Genomic DNA, 17,733 nt, shown 5'->3' on the forward strand with positions numbered 1-17,733 from the left:
AGTTTTAGCATTTTTTTCAGTGGTTGTCTAAATCAATTGTTTTGTTGGATAAGACACATAGAAGAAAAGTAATTTTTAAAAAAAAAAAACATACATTTTGGGTGCCGGAGAGATGGCTTAGAGGCTAAGGGCACCTGCTGCTCTTCCAGAAGACCTGAGTTTGGGTCCCGGCAATCATATTGCTCAGCTCAAACTGCCTGTAACTCCAGCTCTGAGAGCTCTAACCCACTCTCCTGGCGTCTTTACATAGCCAAGTTCACATGTACATAAGTACATAGGTACAGAAATTTAAAACAAGTCGTTAAAGCATGCAAGGCAGTGTTTTCTGTATTTTCACGAGGTTGTATATCCACCACTATTTAATTCCATTAAAGCGTATTTTAGATTTATTTCATGTGTATGAGTGTTTTGCTTCCATGTATCTCTGCACGGAGCTGCGAGGTGTGAGCCACAGGTCTTCTGCAAGAACAACAAGTGTGGGGCTGGAGAGATGGCTCAGCGGTTAAGAGCACTGCCTGCTCTTCCAAAGGTCCTGAGTTCAGTTCCCAGCAACTGCATGGTGGCTCACAACCATCTGTACTGAGATCTGGTGCCCTATTCTGGCCTGTAGACAGAATACTGAGAATACTGTATACATAATAAATAAATAAATCTTAAAGAAAAAAAAAAGAACAACAAGTGTTCTTAACCCCTGAGCCATGCTACCAGGCTCCTAATCTCATTTTAAAATTATATTTATTTGTTTGGGTGTGCGTCTGTTCTATCCTTCCCTCATGTGGGTCTTGGAGATCAAACTCAGATGGTCCCGTTTAGTAACAAGTGTCTTCACCCAATAAGTCACTTTCCTGGCCTCTAGTTCCACTTTCTCATTACCTACAAAAAGAAACGATGTGCCTGCTAACTGTCCGTCGTCTTTCACGCTTCCCTTGTCCTCAGTTTCCAGCAACCACTAAGATGTTCTGTTTCAGTTGAGCAGGTGCAAGCCACCCATTGTGGATGCTGGGAACCAAACTCAGGTTCTCTAAAGAGCAGCAAGTGCTCCAACCTCTGGGACATCTCTCTGGTCCCTGATTCTATGGCTGTGCCTCTATGAGGCATCTCATCTAAAAGTAGTCATACAGTATGTGCCTCTATTTTTATTTCACTAACATGCTTTCAGGGCTTGTCTACTGACTTGTAGTTTTTACGTAGCGGTGGTCTATTCTTTTTTAATGCTGAAATTATTACAATGACTTTTGGGAAATGCTGTTCTAAATACAAATTTCCATCTAAACTTAGGAAGATAGCATGGTTTTTCTCGTCCTTTGTCAAGTTGCTTTGAAATAAAAACTGGCCCAGTTTCTTTCAGTTTAACCAGGCGCGTTCCGCTACCCTCAGGTAATTTCCAATAAGATAAGGGAACCTGACGACCGCCTTTCTCGGGGTTTACAGAATCTTTGACATTGCGAAGACCATCTTTCTTGAGGTGTACAGCATCTTCCTTTCCATGGGATGCACAGCAAGCGCTGGACCCTTTCCTCCTGTCATCCCACAAGCTCCTCCCTCTCCTTCTGCCCACCCACCCCCGCCCCGAGGAGGCAGAAGGAGGAAGTGACGCACCGGAAGTGTCCTGGTCCCTTTACAGTGGAGGAAGGACTCAAACTCCCAAGATGGCGGCGGCGTCTGAGGAGCGAATGGCTGAGGAAGGAGGCGGCAGCCACGGCGACGGCGGCTCCTGTTCGGCCTCCGGCTCCGCTCAGCGACAGCCCCCCCCGACCCCGTCGCAGGCCCCGCAGCTGGGATCCCAGGCACCCGCGGCGCCCGCGCTAGCTCCGGACCACCTGCCTCAAAACAACACACTGGTGGCGCTGCCCATCGTAGCCATCGAGAACATACTCAGCTTTATGTCCTACGACGAAATTAGCCAGCTCCGCCTGGTGAGCCCCCCCGCCCCCCGCGGGACCCCCCCGGGACCCCCGCGACCCTCTGCCGGCGCGGGACCCGGAGCGCGCCCCCTCCTGCCACCGGGCAGTGTTCCCGGTGCCGGCCTGCCGGCTGCTGCTGCTGCACCGGCATCCTGAGTCCCGGGCGGGCGAGGCTCCGCGCCTTTGGGGGTCTCCTCGCCCCCAGCCCGGGACGCGCCCGCCGGCGAGAAGTAACGGAGTTGAGGCTTGGTGCCCGCCCCCCGGCGGAGCAGGGATCCCCGAGGGGGCTGGCGGCCTGCCTCGACTTCCCTCCCGGTCCCCAGCGTCCGGCTTTTCGGGAGTACACTCCCCAAGTAGGCAGAGGATCCCAGCTAGGCTGGGCTTGTGTTGCAAGACTAGTGTATTGTTCCTCCAGCCGCCCAAGCTTCCTGGTTGAAAAGGATGCAATAGGATTGGTCTACCTCCCCCCGCGAACTCCCGTTGAGGTTCTAAAATTGCACCGTGTTTTCGTGGCTTTTAACCCGAGCCTCAGCTGACCGCTAAGTAAAGCCCTGGGAGATGACCCGTTCGGCTTTGCCTCCCTGTCACTTCCTATCCAGCCGTCGTGGAGCAACTTGCCCCTTGACAAGCTGTTACCCGCCTCCCCCTGGTCTTGCCATCATTTTTTAAACAAGTGCCTCAAGCCCACCCTCCCCACCCACCCCCGCCGTCGGAGTGGTTTATTTATACCCTAAAAATAACACGTTCTATCAGAGATTTAAAAAGAGGGGAAAAAAGCCTTTGGAATTTTGCTACCTCGCAGAGGTTTGACCAAGGATTTGGTGAATTCCTTGGTTCAGGAAGGTCTCTCGCTTCCTTCCAGTGAATTTATCCTTTAAGTAGTCGGGAAATTGAAGGAGGTGGGCATTTTGAAGTGATTATGAGCTGGTTCTATGTAGTCACTAGATGTCTTTGGAATTGTTTATAAAAGGACAAAGACATCTTTCTGAATGTGCTGTGCGTAGCATTTTCTTAAATAATCTATATGCCATATTTTAGACATGTACTTCAGCTCCAGATGGACGGTAATCACATTTCGGAGGAAATCATCTTCAAACAGGCTGTAATCATTTATTCAAATGGTGGGCAGGGTGTGTGTGTGTGTGTGTGTGTGTTTGTGTGTGTGTGTGTGTGTGTGTTTTCCCCTCGTCCATACAGCAGTTTAACCATGCCAGTCTCCAGCTCCAGAATGGGAAAATTTCTTCAGTTGGGAGTAGGTATTTCAGAATACAGTATCCTTGATTTTTCAAAACGTCATCCTAGAATTTCATGTGGAATCGTAAATATTACTTTATATTTTATAAAGACTGGCATCTGGCACAATTTTTGCTTTATGTACATGGCGTTTGGGCATAGCATTTGACTGAACTGAGCCGGTCGGCCAGACAATGGCTTCGAGAACCTTGCGATGTCTGCAGTTGTTTTGTTAAATGTCAAGAAAAACTGGGTTTTATTTCTGTGTTAGTCGTTTTCCTCAGTTTTTTCTTTCTTCTTTCATTCATTTTTGTTTGTTTGTTGTGTGTCTGTTACTGTTTTTTCACTGTCCTGGAGTTCCACCTCAGCCTTGCACCTGCCAGATGAGCGCCCTATCAGTTACAACTCGTTTTTCTATCTTAAGCTTCTTTTCCTGGCCTAGTGTTACAGATTTATCATTTAAGACGTTTTCATCGGGAGTCCCTCTGCTGCTCTTGTTCCCGCTTCCCAGCCGGTTTATACTTGCACATACAGTTTTAGAAACAAGGAAGTCTCCTTCCTTTCTTTACCTAATGTTCCTGGGTTTTTCTGTGACCTTAGATGGATCTTTGGTTTTTAGATTCATTGCTTTCAGAAAATACAATTCAAGTGACACAAAATACAAATGTTCTTTCTTGTCACTAGGTGTCAGCATTAATTTAATTATGATCTTTTAGTGAAATTGATAGAAAAGAAACAGTGCCTGGTTAGGCTCTTTGTATACATTGTTTCAATTTAAATGGTTATTTTTACCTAAATTGTTTGCCAAAAATTCAAGAGACTTAAGTGTGTGTGCTGGCATCTGCTATATACATTACTCAAGTTCCTTCCATTGTGTTTTCTTGAGTAAGAAGTAAGGCTGGCTAAGCTCAGAAAGAAGGGAGTGATATTAAGAACACAGTTAGCTTCCACAAAGCAAAATTGTGATCCATGGGCATCTATGCATCATTGAGATAGACCTCGCCTTCTAGGACGTCAGTCTTCCCTATTGTAGCACCTAACTTAAAGGGCAGGCACATAATCCAGGTACTCAGTATTCTGTATTTTCTATAAAAGGTCTCTGACCTGAAGTTGCTATAAGAATATATTTCAATTATTTTTCCAGGTTAATTGGTGATGATAGTCTTTGCCTCCTGTAACCATAAATAATTGAAATTTGATTTTCCAATCTTCTGGTTTCTAAGGTTCTGTCTGAATACCTTATTAAAATGACTTTCTTTCTACCACTAAGTTTTGCTCCCCAAACATATGCAGCCTGAAAAATTCTAGTTCCACAGAAATAGTCTTAAATATTTAATTCCTATAATGTATTAAAAGGTATTTGGCTAAATACTACTTTTCAAATGGCAAGGTATGTACTTTGAGTTGGTCGCTTTCCCAGTAAGACAGGCAGATTGGTGCTGATGCAGCTTTGTGTCACCCATACCCCTTAGTCAGTGCTTGAGAGACTTTGAGACAAGGAGCCATGGGGAAGAATTGAGCTTCTACCCTGAGGGAGCATATCCAAGTTAACTTTGAATATGTCCATGAGAAGATTTTCAAGACAGTAGATACTGTCAAACAGTGCTCTTGAGAGGAGAGTGGAACTATTAGTATTTCAGAGCGTAAATATGACTGCGTGTTAAAGAAATAAGAATACTTATTGCCTGAAATTAGATATTTTCAGGCAGCAACTAAGTATATAAAGCCATGCTATGCCCCAAAAGACTTAGACTAGAGAGTAGACTCTGCTGTTTATAGTTCCTTTCATGGTTGGTTGGTTTGTTTGTTTTTAACATATTAGAAAACTTTAGTTATGGATTAGGTTGGTAGGAAGAAATATGAAGAATAATACAGAGGCCTTTTTCTTTTGCTTAGAAATAGCAATTTTTCAATTGCTTTGCTTTGTTTCTCACTATACGCTATAAGTTCTTGATTTTTTTTGTCTTGGTATACCTTTGTACTCTTTTTTTAAAGGTTATTGATGATCCCAAGAGCTTTCCTTAGAAAATCCCATAAAACACAAGAATACAAAGCACACATCCATTAGCTATCAGAGTAACGATGCACCACTTTACTGTGTTGCTCTGGAAACCTCAGCTGCATACCTGGGAGCGAGTGAGAGAGTCTCCTCTTTTCCGTTATGAGAATGGTTTGCCCATGCAGACTCCTGAAGGGGAAACCCCAGGTCTCCCACCACCATTTACAGAGTACACGGTGTTGTGGGGTTTGTTTTCCTCCTAGCTCTCTGCAGCAGGTACTTGAGTACAGGTAAGGAATAATAATCTGTGAGCACAATTCCTCCCTCTGCTCATTCTTCCTGACAACTCTCAAAGGAGTTCAACCATCAATCCTGTCACAGTGTCATTATGGAGACGTAATAGACAAACCCTTCCCTACACGAAGGAAGCACCAGAGTAATAAAGGCAGAAAGCATAAATAACAGAGTGTTGAAGTTAAGCAGGAAACTTCTTCAGGACCATGGTTTTCTCCAGGTGGTACAAGTAGGACGTTACCTGCAAGTAAACCCTAGAAAGTACTGAAGAACCTTGGAGGGTTGGCTGAAAGGGGTTGGCACGAGCTTGAATCTGGGAGTATAAAGTTTTAAATGTGCTGTTGGGTAGTTTCCACCTATACTTGAACTTTATTCCACAGAACAATAAAGTGTAAGAAACTATTTTTGATATTCTCCAGAGTCAACAGCCTTTGATGAGGGCAAATATCTAAGAACATTAACAGAATAGGGACTTGACATGGACTCAGTTACAACTTTTGCTTAGCAGTCAGAAGAATGGGAGTTCAGATCCCCAAACCAACTCGACAGTGGTGGTGCATGCCTTTAATCCCAGAACTCAGGAGGTAGGGGCAGGCGGATCTCTGTGAGTTTGAGGCCAGCCTGGTCTACAAGAGCTAATTCTAGGACAGGCTCCAAAGGTATAGAGAAACACTGTCTTGCAAAAACAAAAAACAAAAAAGATCCCCAAACCCATGCCAGGTGGGCATGACAGCCCACTTGTAATTCTAGCCTTTTTAGGGAGAGATCCCTGAAATAAGCTGCCACGAGGCTTGCTGGTGTTGGGCAGCCCTGGATTTAAGAAACTGTGCTTCAAAAGAATAAAGGAAGAGAGGCTGTGGAAGTTTACCAACACTAACCTTACTTCTCAGTGTGCATGTGTACACAGGTGAACATGCATGCGTACAAGAATAGAAGGGGAAACAGCTTTGATCATTTCATAGCAGAAGCCAGCCGTATTTGTATTCCAAAGGTCCGTGGGTTAAAGACTTGGTCTCCAGCTTGGCACTGTCAGGAGCTGCCCAAGTTTTAAGTAGTACCTGCTAGAGTCTTGGATCACTGGAGCTGTATTCTCAAAGGGAGTGTAGGAATCTTCATGGAGGGGTGTCCATCTTCCAACTCTATCAAGTCTTGTTTTCAACTCTTGTCAAGTCTCTGATTTTACATAGGGTTGTTTGCATAAGCAGGGTCTTTTAAAGTGGTTGTTGGCTGTCCTATTTTGGATTCTTAGCTTGTGCACTGGGCCATCTCCCCAGCTCTCCAAGATTAATTTTTAAAATTGAGGGATTCAAGCAAACTTTTATTGCTTTGGGTTTTTATTGTTGTTTTGTTTTTAAGTAGGTCTCATGTAGCTCAGGCTAACTTCAGACTTGCTATGTAACCAAGGGGAACCTTGAACCTTGGATCCTTTGAACCCTCCTACCCTCGTGGAGCTTAAACTTACTTGGAAAGCAGACTCTTGTAAAAGTAATTCTAATGTAGTGAGTACAGTCAGGATAGAAAGGGAGTTAGAAATGCTGACTGAAGTCCAGAAGAGAATCACAGAAAGTTTTAGTGAGGTGCCATCAACTCATATGAAGAAACCAGGAGCCTCTGTGCTCTGGCAGGCTTGAGATGATGGGTTTACTCAGTCTTAAGTACAAAATGCTAGAAGCAGGAGTTTGGAGGAAACTTCTATGACATGGTCTCTTTTGCTTCTAAAATCTTTGAATTGGATTTATGTGCACAGGCTATAATCATAACACAGTAGCTTGTTAAGTGGTGTAAGAATCCCTATCATTCAGCCTATCGAGGTGGTGGTCAGCTTTTTGTCAGCACAAGAGGCCAGGAGGAAATTGGCTGGAGAGGAGAATGGTTTGTCTTGGGAGTTTTGGGGTTCTAGTTCTTTACTGTGCAAACATACTGCACCCCTGCACCTAGTGCAGCAAAGTGTTCACTCTGGTAGGTGAGGAGGATGAGGAGCTGAGTTTCCACAATCCCCCAATAGGATATAGCATAGCTCCTGAGAGCTAAAACCCACTAGTCAGCCATATGTCTTAACATTTTGGGCAACCCCTAGTAGTGCCAAGCTGGAGACCAAGTCTTCACACATGGACTTTGGGAGACATTCCAGATCCCAATGACAGCACACGGAGTGCAGATACATCTGACTTCTTATATGACATGATTCTTCCTGTTTTGTGCACGTGTGTGTTCACCTGTGTAGGTGCACATACCTAGGGAGAAATAAGGTCATTGTTGGTAATCCTCCCCATCCCTAATCTCCCTTATTCACTATGCCTCATTTGGGCCTTCCAGAGTCTGTGATACAGTGTAAGGTTTCAGTGTGTTGAACAAAATAGTTGTGAAAACATTTCACTGTTGTGAATAAACAATAGAAAATCACGTCATTGTGAGATGAAGGGCTTTTCTGTATAGCTTACACTAACTACTGAAAAAGTAAAGTGGTGCTTATTATTTGCCTGAACTAGATTAGATCTTTTTTTTCAGGTTTTTAATTCACCCCCAACATGAAAAATATTTTACAAGATTTTTTTATTTGTGTGCATGTGTGTGTGGATGTTGTAGTGTACATGTCTGTGGGGTGGCATGAATATACCCCTGAACTCATATATGTGAGTGTGAGAGGTTGACAGGTCTGGGGTAGCTCAGGGTGGCTTCACACTAGCAAACTCTGGCTCCGCCTAAGAGCTGCAGTTACAAGCATACCCCACTATTCTTAGGCCAAGGAAAACATGTTTTAAGATTTGTTTAGCTTTTATTTAGGTGTGTGTGTGTGTGTGTGTGTGTGTGTTTGTGTCTGTGTTTGTGTCTGTGCCGGCCACGTATATGCATTTGCTGTAGAGGCCAAAAGGTGTTGGATTCCCTGTAGCTAGAGTTACAGGCGACTGTGAGCCCCCTTATGTCATGCTGGGAACCAAACCGGTCTTCTAGAAGAACAGAAAGCACTTTTAACTGATGAGTCATCGTCTCTCTAGCCCCTCAAAAAAAAAAATTCTGAAAATAAATTAGTATAGTATAAATGATTAATGGTGCATAAACAGCCCTGATAACAGAGAAATCTGAAAGTCTTTCCTCTGACTTTACAGAAATCCTGGGAATAGACTCTTCCTAGGCTAATGTGAAAGGAATTTATATTTTCTTTCAAGTGCATATCTAGGGATCAAACCACCCAAGATAAAATATTTCTTAAAATTCTGCCTGCTGATGATTGAGAATTATGATGTACATGTGGTATATATAATATACCATAGTGGTTAAGAGCACTGGCTGCTCCTCGAGAGAACCTGGGTTTGATTCCCAGCGCTCAAAGGCTGGCTTCTCACAACTGTCAATGATCCAATTGCAAGAATCTGATGCCCTCTTCTGGTCTCCAAGGGCACATGGTGCACAAGACATGCATGCAAGCAAATCACCCCAACATAAAAATATACTGTGTACCAGCTCAAGTGCTGTGATACAGTCTGTGTAAGGTGGACATCACTTTTCAGGAGATGTTGAAATACTGTTATGTAAGACTTGGGAAGTTAATTCTTCTTTGGTTGAGGGAAATGAAAATGAGTTCCCTGAAAAAGTAAATGGGAAAGAAAGCAGGCAGAATGGATGTCCTCATTCATTATTCATTTTATAAATGACTTTTCATCTGTCATTCATTTCAGGGACATTTGCCTTGGCTCCCTCTCTTGTCTGCTCATTGTCTTGCTCTAAGTGGGGGGTGGAGCACTTTAGGTGCACAAACACAGGCAAAGATAGAGCTCACCTTTTACTAACCCATTTGAAGAGCACAAATATATAAAATGTACCTCTAAATACTTGCTTCATATAACCAGTGTCATTTATTTCCAGGGAGTTCCCATACCATCTTATATTCAGCTTTCTCAGTTTTCCTCAAAATGTCCATAGCTTTCTTTGGGGAGGAGCATCTTGGATCTGATAAAGAATTAAGCTCTAGTATATTCCACATTTTCATTCTTTTCTGCTATTGATCTTTTGAAGAGTTCAGAGCATATAACTTGTAAAATCTGTTTAAGTCAGATGTAGTAGCACATAATTATGATCTCAGCACTTGAAAAGCTGAGACAGGAGGATTGCTCCAAGTTCAAATAGGCCTGGGCTTTACTCAGAACCCTGTCCCAATTAGAACAAGTGAAAAAGGAAGTTTTACTCTATAGACTTCTATCAGTAGTTTGAAAACTCAGGCAGTGAATCTTTAATGACAGCTTTTGAGTTATTTAGAGAAAAACATCAAATGCTTCATTTTTTAAAAAATGAGCACCAAAGAATATGTTATAAAAACTGAGCTGTATTACACAATTTTCTTGATTCCAAGCTAGTGTTTCATAACTCAGTATTTATGATATCGGAGTGTCTCTTCATTGACTGTATGTTATTATGGTAATTTGTGAGTTACATAGAAAGTCTTTGCAGTGTCTTAAACAAGATTGAAGACAGCTCAGTCATCAGAGGAGGACATGCTACAAATTAAAAGGCATCATATTTTATAAGCTGCTCAGCCAGGTGTCCACCTTAGAATTAACTAAAACTTGATTTCAGACATATTAGAAGAAAATTGCAAGTTTCACAAATTTATCATGTAGTTGCTTCACATTGTCAAGAAAGGCCCTGGTGACAAGTCTAAGAAAATTCTAAAAAAAAAAAAATTATGTGAAAGGAGGCTGGAGAGATGGCTCAGCCATTACAAGCACTGACTGTTCTTCCTGAGGACCCAGGTTCAATTTCCCAGAACCCACATGGCAGCTTACAATGTGTCTGTAACTCCAGGATCCTACACCCTCCCACAGGCATACATCTGGGAAAAACAACAACTTAAGAAGAAGAAAAAATCTTTTCAAAAAAACAAAGAATTTGTTTCCACTTAAGTTTAAAAATGATTTTAAAAAAGGATAAACATGACATTTGAAATCCTGCTTAATTAATGAATTAGGGAAACCTGCATCTGTTTCCTAATACTAAAACAGCATTGCCATTCCTGTACAATGTGGCTTTCATTAGTTCCCTTTGTTTTGTTTTGTTTGGGGGAGTTATATTTTCCAAGTATTCTTATGTAGCATTTATTTTTTCTTCTCAATAAAACAAGAAAAACTGGGACTGGAGAGACAGCTCAACAAATAAGGGCACTGGCTATTCCAGGGGATCAGGATTCCATTCCCAGCACTCGTGGCAGCTCACAGCGACCTGTAATTCCAGTTCAGGGGACCTTCTGACCTCTGTAGGTATCCTACCTACACATAGTACACATAGTACACAGGCATAGATGCATAAAAAAGCTATGCATATAAAATAACTTGAAAAATGTTAACGGATACATCTGTTATGTATGCTGATCTTTATAACTAGTATGTTTAAATTGACTATGACTTTTAAAAACCATGTGTGCTGCCAAAAGCTGTTTCCTACTTTATTCCCCCACCCAAGCCTTTATTCTTTTTAAGTTGATGCATGCATGTTGTGCATATTTGGAAAACTGTTAGTTAATTAGTTTGTTGAGATAGTCTTACTGTGCGGTCCAAGCTGGCCTGGACTTAGTATGTAGCCCAGGCTAGCCATGAACTCTACTCTAGCTCTTCTTCCAAGTGCTAAGATTACAGACATGTACCACTGATGCCTGGAGCAGGTTTGTACACACATATCTGCTGTGCAATGTCCATGTTAGGATAAACATGGATCTCAAAGCTTTGGAGTTTCTTTTATAGTGGAAACATTTAAAATCTTTGACTGACATTTTATAAGTGCACTGTATATGACTGATCGCTGTCTGTAGTTACCTTGCACTCAGGTAACTACGGCCTCTAAATGGAGCTTAGTGACTGTTGGTTAGCCTTTTCCTACCTACCCCACCCAACCCTTCTCAGCCTCTCCTCTGTACCGTTCTAACCTGTTTCTAACATAGGCATCATCCTTGTTTATTATGCTCTGTATTTTTAATTTGTGTCTTAAACTGCCAATTTGCTAGGATTTTTGTTGATATTAAGAACCAAAGAAACATTTTTTCCTTGAGCCTTGGAAAATTATTAACATGCCCCTAAATTTAGAATTGCACTTTAGTTGAGGCAGTTTAGGAATTGTTTCTGCTGTGCAGTGTGGTACAAGTTCAGTATGGTGTGCTGCTGAACCCAGCATCTCTGCACTCTACCCCTGTGCTACCTCCTTACCCTAAGTGTGGTGATTTAGAGTTGCAAGGTAGCATACATTGGCAACAGTGGTCATTCAATTGCTTGCTATGGGAAAATTCAGTATAATCCAGTTTCCCTAAGATGACTGCGTCTTTCTGAACCCTAAACAAAAGATGAGTGTGTCATTTCTTTGTGTCTGTGCTGTCAGTGTTTGTTGAACATTCACAAAAGAAGGACCAATACAACTGCATCTGAGACGCTGTTGACTGATGCTTCATGTGTTTTTGATGTTGGCTTCTGTGGTTTCTGTTCTAAATTGTCTTTGTGATGTGTTTTTTTTATTTTTTTGTTTTTGTTTTTGTCCTTTCTGTTAGCTTCCATTTATAGACATCAGTGGAGGCTTCATTTATAAGGATTTTGTTTTTTATCTTTTCCTTTTTCCTCTGGGGTTCATCCATATTGATTCCAGCTGTCTCTGGTGAGTTTCCAGAAGTCCATTTTTTAGCCCTAATATTACAATGTTTACAGAAATAACCAGCCAACTGTCCTAGGATCAGATCTTTGAGAAGACTGGGTACTGTCTTTTTCAAGATTTCTCCTTATCTGATTGCCAACCTCAAGACTTGGGAAATCTCTCATCCTCCCTCTACATCTGATCTGTTTTCAGGAGTGCTTATGTGGTGCTTTGCTCATTCCGACTTTGTCCTTTCGTAGACGTGATTGCCTGTAATGTAATTCTGCTTGAGAAGCCTAATTCAAATCTTTAGTCAGGTGCCTTTTCCCTTGGTTGACTTTGTGTGTACTTGGGTTCTCGTTAGTGAATCTTATCTACTCAGATTAGGTAAGAATTCACATTATTGAATTTCTGCATGGTTAAAGAAAGACAATGAGACCTTAGAACCAGCTAGATCCAGTGGAACAAAATTCAGAACAAGTAATTTCACCATTACCTTACAAATGTCACAGTAATAATCGATGGACCTTATGAGTTTTGTAAATACGTGGTTGTTCAGAAAATTACTTGATCTCAGAACTTAGTAATGTTGCAGAGTCTGCAGAGACAAGAAATATCCTCTTAACTTGACAGAAGAAGGGTTTAATAGTATCTTGCCTTCTGCTGGGCCAACTCTTACTCCAGCTATACTACTTTGACTGCCCTATTTCATTTTTTCTCTTAACTTTCTGCTTTGGAAGATGAGAATTTAGCCCTCTCTGTTTCCATTTCACACATAAATATACTGTCTTTTTCTTCCTCACATTTTTCACAAAATAATTCAGTACTCATGTTTGTGGTGATGTATTTATTCCATATTAGGTTACTGAGTGTATAAAGTGTATTCTAGAGAGCCCACAGAGGTTTCCAAGATTGGCTCTGTAAGATTGCAGATAACTTATTCTTGTGGTTTGATTTTGTTTTTAATGTTTATGGGTATTTCGTCTGCATGTATATCTGCACCATGTGCCTGGTGCTCAGGAAGGCCAGAAGAGAACATCAGATCCCCTGGAACTGAGTTACAGAGGGTTGTGAGCCACCATGTGAGTGCTGGAAGAGCAGCTAAGCCCTGCAGATACTTTTGTTGATGAGACACTATGTTTCTCACTTCTTATTTTAAAATAATCATAGCGTTTTTTAGTATTTATGTGGCCTGTGAGCTTGTCTATATATTAATAACAACTAAAACAATTGTATGGTCTCGTGAAGTTAATTTTTAGAATTTTCTTTTATCAAAGAACTTTGAAAAAATGTAAAATAGTGCTTCTCACTAAATATGGTTTAAAAAGAAATTTTCATTTAAAACATGTTAAAGGCCAAAGTGAGGGGTGGCACTTGCCTTTAATACCAGCACTTAAGAGGTAGGAAGATCTCTGTGAATTTGAGGCTAGCCTAGTCCATGTAATGAGTTCCAAGCCCACTGGAGCTACATAGTCTATAAAATGTATGCGCATAATCATGCAGGGATGTTTAGAATCAGGTGTGATGCACATGCCTGTCATCCCAGCACTTGAGAGGTTGAGGCAGGGAGATCAGGAGGTCAAGACCATCCTCTGATGCATAAGTTCAGGGACAGCCTGGTTATGTGCGACCTTGCGTGTCTTTCTCAATATGTGTGTATGACATTAAACCCTCACTTTTAAATTTATTTACTGTAAAGTAGAATTGTTTATTTGCTTTATTCAAAATATTCTTTTGCATTCTCCTTAAACTAAGTCCTAATTACTCTTTCCCTTTGAATGAACAGATCCCTCAGTGGGTTTAAAAAGCAGTGATTTGGATTTTTTGAGACAGATTCTTGCTACATAGTCCTGGCTGACCTGGAACTCATTCTGTGCTTCTCAAACTTGAAATAACTCTCCTGCCTCTTGTTTCTTGAGTGCTGGTGTGTCACTACCCTCAATTTACTTTTTACTTTATTATACAGTTGAAAATAACTTTTCACAAATGTGTTCCATGTGGCATGCTGTGATTCAATATTGAAACATGAAAGTCTTTATGAAATTCAGCTCAGTGTACAGGAATTTTTGTCTTCCTGTGTTCCCAGGAGAAATAAACTCAGGCACTTCATCTTGACAAGTACATAGCAGGTATTTGTGCATAGATGCTGTGATGGAACAGGGCAGATAGAAAACAGCATGACCCTGGTAGGTACTCACTTCAGTGGCTGTGCTCTCCAGCATCTAGCCTATACAGTGAGAAGTAACTTTAGGTTGAAGATCAAACCATTATAAAATTTTTTTTTGGGGGGGGGACCTAAAACCACTAAGTTTTATGTGCTGGATTTAAAATATTAAAAGATAAGAAAGATTCTAGGGGCTCTCAGAAATATGGAAATTAAATCTATAGAACAGAGGCTTCAGATTCATTTTAAGGTGACCTAACAATTTTTTGCAACAGTTTAGAGTTTTCCAAAGGAATTGGCCTGTGTGATTTAATCTAACTGCTGTGATTGGCTCAGCTGTTTCTGAACTAGATACTGTCCACAGCCATGATCAGGTCTCAGGCTCTCAGACAGCACACTGCTTATGTTGTGACAGTCCCCGTTTCTTCAGCACCCAGAAGTGGTTGCCTTTGTGATGTACATTGAGATGCTTTGGAGAACATAACAGCATCTCATCTGAAAGCCTTGGACATCATGACCCAAATCACTAGAAGAAATAAAAATTCTCACTCTGCTTATATTTCTGAGATTAGACTAAAATTTGAATTTACACTTTTTTTTATAAAAGGGAGTGTTTCAAACTATTAAAAGCTTCCAAGTATATCATTTTACTGATCTTCCATACTGCAGACAGGATATTCTTCACACCTAAGTAAGTGGTAGTTCTTTGCCCAAACATTAATTTCTTAGTGAGCGGCCATAATGATTCCATGGCACTAATGACAGTGTCAGTGAGTGGGTGAGACAGCACTTTGGGGACTGTACCAGTACAGAGAACTTCCCGCCTCAGTCATTCCATCCAAGTTCATGTTAATGCTTTGGTTATTGGTTTATCTTTTAAATTCTGTCTCCCCTCTGCCTATAGGTTTGTAAAAGAATGGACTTGGTCTGTCAGAGAATGTTGAATCAGGGATTTCTGAAAGTGGAGAGGTACCACAATCTATGTCAGAAGCAAGTTAAAGCACAACTGCCAAGGTATGTTCTAGTTAGTGTTGGGGGTACCACGGGTTTGCTCTGTGAGAAATGAACAATCGGGCCAGGCAGTGTGGGGCATGCCTCTAATCCCAGCACTTGGGAGGAGAGGCCAGTGGATCTCTGCGTTTGAGGCCAACCTGGTCTCCAGAGCAATAGCAAGGGCTACCCAGAGAAACCCTGCCTCGAAAAAACAAGGAAAAAGAAGAAGAAGGCTGGAGAGATAACTCACTTGTTCTTGCAGAGAACCAAAATAATGAAGAGCCACAGGCTGGGCAGTGGTAGCAAGTGCTCTTATCCCAGTCCTTGAGAGTCCGAGGCAGGTAGACTTCTGTGAGTTTGAGGCCAGCCTGGTCTACACAGTGAGTTTCAAGACAACCAGGGCTCTGTAGAGAGACTGTCTCAAAACAACAAAGAAAAATTGAGTCAGGTGTGATGGTGCACATCTATAATCCTAGCACTTGGGCAGGGGAAGCAGGAGGATCAGGAATTCAAGGCCAGCCTTGGGTTCATTAGCAGACTTGAGGCTAGCCTGGTTTACATGGGTCTCAAAAACACAAAATGAAAGAAAAGAGAGATAGATTAGGGAGAAGAAAAAAATACATAAAGAAATAGAAGAGCACGTATGTTTGCGGCCTGGAAGGTTCTGTTTCTCAGGTCTGTGTATACATACATATGTGCATACATATATTACATATATACATACACACATGTATTTTATACATGCACACACAGTCTTGACCAAGGCTCAGCTCTATACGCTCATATTTTTTAGAATTTGGACAGCTAATCTTAAAATTCTTATGGAAATATAAGAGACCCAGATTAACTAACACAGTTTTGAGTAACAGTGTTGGAAGACTAATACCTCCTGATTTTAAAACTTAGTACTAAGCTACAGTAATCAAAACAGTATGCTACATACAAGTATAATTATAGACACATAGATCAATGAAATAAAATAGAGAGTCTGGAAAATAACCCTTGTATACTTAGATTTGATTTTCAGTGAGGATGCCAAGAAAGTTCAGCTGGAGAAAAAATGATGTTTTTTAAAAATTGGATCAGGCAAGGTGATATGATACATGCTTTCAATCTCAGCACTTGGGAGGCAGAGGCTGAAGGATCTTTGAGTTCAAGGCCAGCCTGGTCTACGTAGCAGGACTACATAGAGAGACCCTGTCTCAAAATAATAATAATATAAATTGGGACTTAGGGGTCAGCAAGGTCACTCACAAGTAAGGGCACTGATGACCTGGTTCTAGAACTCACATGATGTAAAGAGAGCTGACTTCCACGGTTTGTTCTGCCACACACATACAAGTTTAAAAAATTGGGGCTAAAGCAAAAACTTCTGCATATAAAGCTGGCCACTACCACACTCTAGCAAAGGACTCTAGGTAACTACACTTGCTCTTGAACCCCTAGAGCACATAATGTTACAAGTAAGAGTGGCTTCACCAGCTAGATAGTATAGTACATGCCCCTAATTTCAGAATCCAAAAAGCTGGGGCAGGAGAGTCACAAGCTGGAGGCCTGCCTTAGCTACAGAGCAAGTTTGAAGCCATTTTGAGCTGTGTGATGAGACCTGTCTCAAGACAAGCTGAAGCCTAGAAAGATGGCTCAGCAATTCAGAGCATTTGTTGCCCTTGCAAGAGAACCCAGGTTCAGTTCCCAGCACCCACATGACAGCTCACAACTTTCTGTAACTCCAGTTTCAGGTGATTCAATAACTCCTGACTTCCGCGGGTAACAAGCACCCACATGGTGTACATAAATACTTGTAGCCAAATATCCATACACATAAGATTAAATCCTTTTGTAAAAAACAAAATGAACCAAATTAAGTTAAACAGACAAATTACAATAAAGTAGCTTGCCCCAAATGTGTGTTCAAGAGAAATTAAAATGTGTGTCCATACAAAAGCTTGAAGACTATAGCTCAGTGGAGCAGTTGACTACCTTGTACAAGGTCCTGTCTTAGGGTTTCTATTGCTGTTGTCTTCTGTTGAAGAGACACCATGACCACAGCAATTCTTATAAAGGAAAACATTTCACTGGGGTGGCTTACAGTTTCAGAAGTTCAATCCATTATCGTCATGCCAGGACATGGCGGCATGCAGGCAGACATGGTGCTGGAGAGGGAGCTGAGAGTCCTACAATTGCAGGCAACAGGAAGTGGTCTGTCTCACTGGGATACCTGTGTTCTGAGGAAACCTCAAAGCACACCTCCTAATAGCAACACTCCCTTTGGGGGCCATTTTCTTTCAAACCACCACACGTGGTTCCCAGCACAACAAAAATACATACTTGTACACAGATGTCCTTAGAATCTTTATTTATAATCGAAATGTAAAAACAACCCAGATGTGTAAAGGGATGATATCTAAGTATAAGGGGGTGTTATTCAGCAATTAAAAGGTCAGTGTTAGCCGGGCGGTGGTGGTGCATGCCTTTAATCCCAGCACTCGGGAGGCAGAGGCAGGCAGATCTCTGTGAGTTCAAGACCAGCCTGGTCTACA

General features: G+C 41.7%; 1 protein-coding gene across 1 annotated transcript in view; it reads left to right on the forward strand.

The window, feature by feature from the left end:
* Positions 1 to 1,635: 1,635 nt before the first annotated feature.
* Fbxo28 (F-box protein 28) overlaps positions 1,636 to 17,733 on the forward strand; it is a 27,646-nt gene continuing 11,548 nt past the window's right edge. Inside the window, exons 1-2 of the mRNA XM_005348934.3 lie at positions 1,636 to 1,916; positions 15,105 to 15,214. Coding sequence (XP_005348991.1) covers positions 1,650 to 1,916; positions 15,105 to 15,214 — 377 coding nt within the window. The 5' untranslated portion in view covers positions 1,636 to 1,649. The remainder of the gene's footprint in view (positions 1,917 to 15,104; positions 15,215 to 17,733) is intronic.

The sequence above is a fragment of the Microtus ochrogaster genome, chromosome 6, assembly GCF_000317375.1.
Source record: "Microtus ochrogaster isolate Prairie Vole_2 chromosome 6, MicOch1.0, whole genome shotgun sequence".
In the NCBI taxonomy this organism is placed as follows: domain Eukaryota; kingdom Metazoa; phylum Chordata; class Mammalia; order Rodentia; family Cricetidae; genus Microtus; species Microtus ochrogaster.